The following is a 9,472-nucleotide window of genomic DNA, read 5'->3' as shown; positions in this document are numbered from 1 at the left end:
TAAAGTACCCATTTAATTGGTTGGCTTTTTCCTGGGCATCAGTTGTCAGTTGTCCCATCTGGTTCAGCAGGGGTCCAAGCAAGGGAATTAATCCTAAGGCTGAGAAGCCCTTGCAGAGAAGGCCCTACTGCACCTCCTATTTTTGAATAATAATTATCTATGTGTATAAGAAACTGAAATACCTCTATGGCAGCAGTATGTCACAGGGAAAGATCACTCTTGAAGGGTCAGAACCAACATCCTAAAATTCCCTCCAAAACACACAGGAAGCTGATGCACATCCTGCAGCACTGAGATACTTGCTAATAATCAGCTGCTACACTCAAAAAAAGCAAACTATTGCTTTTATAGCCAGTTCTATTTCCAGGGTGATTGAAGATGTAACCCTATGTACAGCAGTAGTAAAATCCTCAAGTAACAACAGCACGGCAATAACTGAACTGTGCATCTGAGAGAGCAAATCAACATCTCCTGATGAGATATAGATAGAAAAAAAACATTACTGGTCACTCCTGCTACACAATCATCCAAGAGTAGCTGAGAGTCTAATAGGAAACCAATGTAACCTGGGTGGTATTGAGGAGGTACCCCCTCTTCAAATGGAAGAGATGTTAGTGGGAGTGCTTATGCTGTGGGGAGTGTGCTTACCTCTTTCCCTACAGAGCAGAGCAGAGCAGAGCAGAGCAGACTAGGAGTCACAGTGCTTCTTAACTATGTACAAGCTTAATCTTAAAAAATAATATACAACTTATAAACTCAAACTTTCATACATACACACACACACACGTGTGTGTGTGTGTGTGTGTGTGTGTATACAGGCTATTTACAGATATGTATTTACCCAAATAAAAGCTCTAATTAACCCTGAAGCTCAAGCATAGGCCTGATTCCCAGTGGCCTTTGGGTTAGTCTGCAGCCGCTGCCCCTTGTCAGGGCCCTTCAGGCTGCAGGGGAAGGGGGACACTCAACGGTAAAATGGAGGTTACTCAACAGACCAACAGCAAGAATAACAGGCAGCAAAGGGTCAATAACTAAATATATGTAATAAGGTTACATCAAGTAAAACATACATACCTAAAGATAACCATTACAAACCAATGGCAGGAATACCTGACAATGATAGGACAATATATATAAACATATACAATAAGGTTACATCAAATAAAACACATAAAATAAAACATATAAAATAATCAATGCAATAAATACCAGCACAGGGCAGTGTATACTCCTCTTCTAATACAATAATCAAGCTGCAGGATTACAATAGGAATCCCAGCAGCATGGAAGAACAGAATGCAAGTGGCACAGCAGCTGTGCCCAACAAACAAATGGCAACTCAAGCAGGGACCCCGTCACATCATAGGAGACCTTTACCCTTGCTTAGGTTACTCAACTCGTGGGCCCCCTAACCCAGGAACCCCTCCTCCCTCGACAAGCAGGAGTCCTGCGACCCTTTCTACACCCCAGGGTGAATTGTCTCCTCCCATCAGGGGCTTCCCTTCAGCCCCCGGTAGCATGGAGGGGCTCTTCTGTCCTGTGAGAATCCCCTTCCCGGGTGACTCATGATTCCTGTGGGCTTGAAGGGATTGGATTCATCTCCAGTGGTGTGTGCTGGAGGGCCGAGGTGTCCTCTCTCTCTGTGGGAAGGCCCCAGCTGCCCTGTGCAGCTCTCCCGGCCTGTCAGCCCACTCTCCATCCCATGCACCAAAGAGGCACCTGCCCTGTGCAGGTTGGGGTGGGAGACCGAGCTGTGTAGGGCAGCCCTTGGCATCTCATCTGCTCTACAGCCCTGTACACCGCTCTGTGCCCCAATGGCCCTGCTCCTGCCTCATGCAGAGGAGACCCATGCTGCCTTGTGCAGCTGCCATGGTCTCATCAGCACCCGAACTCTCCTTGCATGATCTGTGCACTGTCACCACAGCTCCCTCCACAGCATGGAAGGGACACAGCCATTTGCCACTCCCTGGTAAGCAAAGGCATCTTCAGGGCACTTCTGGGGCAACTGCTCCACCCCACTGGTCAGCTCAACCAGCTCTTCTCAGCCCTTCTTCATCATCCCTTCTCAAAGCCACCTGTGTGCTGGGCACACTGCTTTTTTATTCCTTCAGAAGGCTCCAGCCCCCAAGTGGTAGCAGACAAATAGGAAAGCCTGAGGGGTTAGTTCCCCTTCAGGTCCTCCTCTTTACCTCATCCCTAGGTTGGGGTGGGGCAAGCCTCTCTCCTTCCCTTTCCTGATTGGTGGGGAAAGGAAATGCTCCCATCAATCATGCTGAGCCTTCCGGTTCAAGCTGTTAAGCTGGGCTGCTACCAGCAAGCCTGCCACACCAAATTGAGATTGATAAAAACCAACTCACTCAGAAATACCCATACAGTCTTTCAAAAGCTACATTGGAGTAAGATACGTTTGTGCTCCATACAGGGAGTATAACTATGGTGCTATAATTGTCCCAGCATACTCCCCTGAGTAGACAAGCCATCAGTCTCTTCTGGACCAAGCCTCAGGATCTGACTCTTTTTCCATGCCCTAGTTGTTCCCACATGGTAAAACAGACAGCAGCACTCCCTTGCTCAGTTGATATGGAGGGAAAACAGGATGTCATCAATGTACTGAAAGGACAGCAACTTCTGAGTCATCAATGGCCCCTGTTCCCCAGTGCTCTCTAGACACATTGAACAGGCTGGTTGCTAGAGCAGAACTACATGAGAGAGTCTTCTGGTCACAGAAGCAATTACCCAAGCTGCCTTACAGGATTTTTAGACAGGGAAGAACTAAAATCCCTATTTGGGTTCACAGGCAAGTAAAAAACATCATCAGCTCATACTGGGGCTTTGTAGTGCAATGAAGTGATTGGCCTACCAGCACGACCCCCTTCTTAACTCTATCCCAGGTGTGGCATGCCAGATAGACACACAGTACCAAATCTATGCTGGCAGTAGAAGAGCTTATACCCAACTAGAATGTAAACACTACTATCTCTCACATCTGCTGCTGCAATGACAATTGGCCAGTCCAGCAGTATTATCCAGCCAGGTCTCAGGAATACACACAAGGCCTCTGCTTTAACTGAAGATGGACATAGGCCAAAGTCACAGATCCAATTACTCTGGAACTTGGGGGAGTTCAGAGCTGAGTCTGAACATGAACTTTAAGACTCAGGCCAATCTCAGCACTCCCAAGGAGGAACTCTCTTTGGTTCAGCCATGGGCAATAGATATGGAGGCTTGTAGCATCTAATTTGCAAACTAAGGACCAGATTATGTGTTCCTTATTCAAGAATTCCCTCCTTAGGCCTCCTTGAATGGTCTTCTTTCATGGATACCTTGACCATTTCTCCACATAATGACTTCATCTTTCCACTCAAATGACTGAAAAGTGCTTTCCTATAAGTCCAGTCATGAGGGGTCACTAGTGTGTCTTTGAAATCCAAATCAGAGAGCTGAATTCAGTCTTACTTCCTGGCTGTTTCAGAAACCTATAAGAAATAAGCTTGTGTCAGTGTAGTTTCTATTGGAAATTCACTCATTCACTCATACAGACATGTACATTCCCAAAAATCCCATTAGCATTGCCACCCTTCTCAGTGATAACTAGCAGTGAAACAAGCGACAAGGCATGTGGGGTCCCTAAATAAAGTTTATGGGTGCTGGCTGGGACTGTATAGACAAAGCTCAGGCAATAACCTCTTGTAGTGAGTACTTTTTCTGTGTATACCTTGCTTCATCCCCAATTCTGTCCACCTGGAAGTAAATTCTTGATTTGAGCCAGCAAATGAAGCATTCACAAACTGCAAATTAGAAAAAAAATCCATATTTACAAGTCTGGGTGAACACATCTCCTCCATTGTCATCTCTTCACATTGTGCATTGTCATATGGTTGCTTTTTTCATGCTGTGAAAAGTTCATTGTCTCTCGTTAAGGAAAATGTGATAAAGATCTTGCTGAAAGCAGTTTTAGGGAAGCCCACTGCTCCAAAAAGGAACCAGCCATTGTGGTTTCAGTACTTCAAAGTTAAACCAGTATCTTGTTTTTTGTACCAAATAAATAAATAAAATGAAGACGAACAATATGTTTTCATTTAATGGTAACTGTGGGAAAATTCAGGTCTCCTCACAATGGGAAGTAGAATAGTATATGCTGACTAGGAGGAACTGTAAATATTACAAATGTCAATTGAAAGAACTTGCAGTTGAATAATAATGTACAGCACAATGCTGCTGTCAGTATCATGTGGGAATCATGGCCCCAATCCTGTTTCATTTGAAATCAATGGGATTCACATGAAAATAACCACATCAAATCCACATGCTGCATGTGGTTTCAATGTGAAGCCATAACATTGGCCCATGTTCACTCAAACCCAGGCCGGAGTTTGCATGAATTCTTTGTAAATCTCAGCAAAGCTTTTGACAGATCTGGGACATCTCCCTCTGCACAAGGCATGTTGTCTGTGGTTTCCTGTTCTGTAATGAAAGTCTCCTGTATCCTGAGCAGCAATCCTATCCTAAGTGGCTGCATTTGGAATAATTAGCATAGAATACTACAGTATTATTTTTATTGAGAGATTTTCTATTCATGCACCAAACCAAACTCTTTCATCACATGTTTCAGGGCCAAATTCTCCTCCCACAGGAGTCTCTCCCATAGACTTCAATATGTTACTATCCAATTTCCAATATTTATCTGCTATTTCAGATATGGACAATGGGCTGCCTCTTACTATTTGTTCCTGCAGTTCTTGATTTACTGTAGCCCCAATCTCTACTGGCTCCTCTGGGCAGTGCAGCAATGCAAATTAACTAATTATCAGTCATCAGTTTCCACATCACTATCCTGGAGAAAGGGAGGCTCAGACACAAGGGGTGTTTCTATATATGCTCTTGGGGTGGGGCGGGGGCCTTTAATTAGAGTAGCTCCGAGAGCCACTCTATTAAAGCACCCAAAATGTCTCATGTATCAGCATCCCTGCACTTCAAAATGGTGTTGGGGGCACTTTATCTAAAGCTCATCAGAGCAGCCTCCCAGCTCGTGTATCGGCATCCAAGGAGACAAATCCTTTTCCATCTAGTTGGTGCCTCAGGTAGACTTAGACACCTAAGTGTGATCCTATTCCAGGCTACTCAAATGCCCCCAAGCTGTTATTGTGTTTGCCTTTGTAACATACAATAATCTTAACCTGATGACTGAGGGCCTTGTTACATGGTAATTTTAAGTGATTTCTGGACCTCTTAACCCCTGGATTGGATGCACGTTAACACTTTTTATGTGGTTAAAAGCATTTGTTATTTGTCTTAAAGTTATGCCACTTCAGTGCAGGATTATCTCTAATCCACTTTATGTTTCTCCTATTCCATTAAGGTGTGGCCACTCCAGACAGTTATTCCACCCAAGTTGAAGTTCTCTAGCACCCCAGAAATCAGTAGCCCTTCCTGAGCCAGGGTGAGCAGGGACACGGGTGCAGCAGGGCTGGGTATGGTGCCTCACCCCCTGGGGACATCAGGCATGAGTACCATGGGCCTGGAGTACCCAGCAACTGCAATGCCTCCCGGTGCTGCCTGGACCGGCTTGCTGCTCCTGCGGGCAGTGGTGTGGGGAGGGGACAAGTTCTGATGAAAAAAAGTATCGGGCTCCTTAGAGCTCTGGTGGTGATGCAGTCCAGGCAGCACGGGTCTGCTGGACTCAAGCCCTAGCAGCCCTACTCTCAGCATGGAGCTGCCATAGCTTGACAAAACCAAGCTGCTTTCCTAGGGCTTTCTGGTTTTGTCGAGCTGCGGCAGCTCCATGATGAGAGCAGGGCTGCCAGGGCCTAACTCCTACAGCCCCGCTCCCAGTGCGAAGCCACTGTATCAGTTCCAGCAAGACCAGGGAGCAACAAGGAAACTACTTCCCCAGGTTCTCTGGTCTTGCTGGAGCTGACATGGTGGTTGGCCTGCTCTCTGCCCAGTGGAAGCAGCAAGCAGGTCCTGCCCCTAGCTCCTAGTCCTGCATCTGCTCACCAAGCCTCTAGTGGCAAGTCACAACTGTGCAGGTGAAGAACAGTCAGAGAAGGATTTTCACCTAAGGTGTGGCTGCTCCACTAAGCCGAACAACACTAAGTCGATTAACATTTGTGTGGCTTTCAGTGTAAGCTGTAACAAAGCCCCGAGTCACACAAACCAATAAATAAGAGGAAGCCTCACAGCTCCTTTTGTGTTTTTCAGGGACTCAGACAGGCAGACCTAACTTCAGCTGGGTACCTAAAAGATGAAATAGGATCTGGCCAAGGTTTTAATCTAAGGCAAAGCTGTCCTGATAATACCATGCAATTAGGGTTTTATGCTAGACAGCGAAGAGCCAAGTTCAAATCTGATCCACCTTAGCAGAAAGTAGCAGCACTTTAGGCTTGTTGGGGAGCACCACAACAAGCAATAATTTGGAGCAAGACAGTGGTAATGAAACCACTGTCTCACTGTCTAATGTTCTCTATTGTTTGCTCCTGGCTGGCTAGGAGGAAAAGACAGCAAGAGAAAGATCCTATCCTTTGGTGTTTTGGGACTTGATGCTGTTGTTTTAATAATAATAATAATAATATATACACATAAAACCAAAAAACTATGAACTGTACTATTTCATCCTGTATTTAAGGTTGGTGGGAAAAAAGGCTTTCATGTCCCAGTGGTATGAGTTAGAAAAACCTCTATTGGATTCTAGTGCTTAAAAAAAGTCTGAGTCATACAGACAGTAATAAACTCAGGGAATGTTTGGTTACTTGGGACCTGTATGTTTGGATCCTCCAGGGAGAGGGGAAGGGCAAGCAAGTACTGTGTCCAAAGTTTCATTACCACTTTGTGAAAAAAAATGCATTTTGTTAGACATGCACTGTATAATTAAAAATATGCTCCTTGTGAGGTGGGGGGGGGGGCAGGATATTCCATTTCAAACCAATTTGAAACCTGCTAACTACAGCTGTTGATTTTCTAAACAGCAGAGCTAGAAATTAGACCATGCCTGGCAAGGTCATTTTCCCCCCTGATCTTCAAAGTCTGGAAAATGGGTGCCTGTGCTGAAGGAATTTTTCTGAATAGGTGATGACAATTTGTTAGCTGCCCCTGATTCTGTACTTTCTATTTCACAGCCCTGCAGACTTTAGTTCAAAATATTATTTCAGATATGGAAATATTAACTCAGATGAACATCAACTCAAGTGTAGAAATAATTTTCAATGAAGCATTGCACTGTCAATATGCTCAAGAAGGCTAGATTTTATGAATCTGAAAGAGATGTAGATATAATTCAACAGGACAACAGGACTGAAGAAACAACATCTTTTGATTATTTTTGCCTGGTTTGTTGTAGTTTTATACATAATATATGATATAGCAAATTATTGCACATTTCAATACATTTATATTTGTCCTTGCTTTGAGCTTATACTGAATAATACAACTATAGGTCCCTAGCATATTAGTAAAGTTTCTAATTTCTTTTTACCTGGAGAAAAATATGTATGGTATTACATGTGATGATACACCACACCATTTGCACCCCCTTTTCAGAATCCTAGATCTGCCCATGGCTATTCCAATGTAGGGCAGAGTAAGTTGACTAAACAGAGGGATAGTCACATATAAAATTCACAGGGTCCTGGAAGGCAATTTTCTGTAAAGAGACAGAGAGAGATAATGTGAGAAGAAAGTATCAGCTATGCTACGAGAAAGTCTGGATCATCACAATCTAGGACTAAAGGTACATTACTACATGGGGGCTCTCCATTTCTCCAGCCCACCCTCCTCTAACTGACATAGTGATAGCAGGGGGCAGCAAAGAAGCAGCATGCCCCTCCCTTTCTTCACTTCACCTTACAAGAACTGGGGTGCCAGAAGGTGTGTTTCTGTTTAAGTGAACAGGCCTGGCCTCCTGCCCTCTTCATCTCCTGTCACACAGTCTTCTTCAGGGGTGGCTGTGTCAGGTTCTCCTAGAGCAGTGGGTCTTGGAATTAACAGCACACCAAAATGCAGGATCCACTCAGCGCGAGTGTTTCAGTCTGGCTGCGGGTTCAGGCAGATGTCACTGAGCTGGTTACTCCTGGGTCACATTTTCAAACTTGATTTCATAATGAAGGACACCGTTGTTTTTACGGTTGCTTTTCTGTGTTTAAAGTGGAAGCTGAGATTCTAACAGCACTGAAGGATTTGAGGAACTGAATCTCCAGACACAGACCACTACTAGTGTCTAGGCCCCAACCCAGTCCTAATTACAAGTGAACTGTAATCATATCAGCAGCTCTTGCATGTCACACTTACCACAAACAGCCACGTTGCCAGCAGCTTTTCTTGTAGCCTAACCCTATGTCAGCTGATTTTTGACCATCCATCAATACCAGACTGCTTGCAGGTGTATATCCACTTTCTAGGAAACAACCTGGGCAGCTAGCCCCCATCACCTCAACCTGGGGGAATACAGAAAAAGAATATAAGGGGTATATGGCTTTATAGAGCTTTGAGGATTTATACACACAAGGCACAACTACACATGCATTTCTGCAGCACCAGTTTACTTGAGAGTAAATTACTCATAAGTAAACAGTGCCAGGCAAGCATTTACGCATGCAGAGAAGTGGGAGACAATTTGCTCCTGCTTCTCAGGGCCCTCCAATGGGCCCCTGTTGTCACTGGGGGGAGCTCCAGGCTCTGGCTGCAGCTGCCAGCAGCCGACAGCACTCTTCAAAAGCCAGCCCTGCTTGCTGCTCTCTAGCCAGTCACTTTCCTGGCAAGAAGCAGCATGTCTGACACAGGGACAGTATGCAGCAGTGCTTTTCTTGCAGCCTGTGCCTCCCTGCCCTATGACTCCTCCAGATCCTGCCCCCGGCAGCAATTACCAGCACCCTGGGCTCCTGCTGGTCACTGTGCTGGCCCTGCTGGCATACCCTTACTGCCTGTCTCAAGCCTAACAAGGATAACCAGGGCCCTCTTCCCCTCTCCTTCCCAAACAAACATAGCCCACCTCTCCCTCCCCACAACAAACAGAGCCCTTCCAACATCCACCACCCTATCAAAAATAAAACACCTTCTTCCCCATGAAAACTTTGTACAATATGCTTTGTATGGTGTCCTGGGGTGGGGGGCCATGTGGTGGGGGCACCTAGGAGGCAGAGCCTGGGACAAGCAGCCAGCACACCAATCTCTGGCCATTACCTTGGGTGTGCACACACCATGGCAAATGTGATGTGTGGGGGGTTCACCAAGGGCAATGGTGGCTGGTGCTCACCCAGTGTGGGCAGCTGCCTCACTGGCAAGTGGTGTCCAGGGCCAGGAGTGCTGCCATGTGGTCCTGGCTCCACTGCATGCAGCTGCGGCTCTGCACCTGCATGGAGCTGGGGCAAGCACTATGGCTGGGACCAGGCGGTGGGAGGGTGGGGGCAGGTGGTGCCAGACCTGATGCAGGATCCAGGGCAGGGGCTCCTGGCTACTGTAGGTGGCTCAAGATCTCTTC

General features: G+C 45.9%; 1 protein-coding gene across 1 annotated transcript in view; it reads right to left on the bottom strand.

The window, feature by feature from the left end:
• The window catches only part of HLX (H2.0 like homeobox), a 45,653-nt gene that overhangs the window by 30,795 nt on the left and 5,386 nt on the right, over nt 1–9,472 (bottom strand). Inside the window, exon 2 of the mRNA XM_019515908.1 lies at nt 8,284–8,429. Coding sequence (XP_019371453.1) covers nt 8,284–8,429 — 146 coding nt within the window. The remainder of the gene's footprint in view (nt 1–8,283; nt 8,430–9,472) is intronic.

The sequence above is a fragment of the Gavialis gangeticus genome, unplaced genomic scaffold (assembly GCF_001723915.1).
Source record: "Gavialis gangeticus isolate Ggan-Ray unplaced genomic scaffold, GavGan_comp1, whole genome shotgun sequence".
Taxonomy (NCBI): Eukaryota; Metazoa; Chordata; order Crocodylia; family Gavialidae; genus Gavialis; species Gavialis gangeticus.
This window is presented reverse-complemented; position numbering and strand designations above follow the sequence as displayed.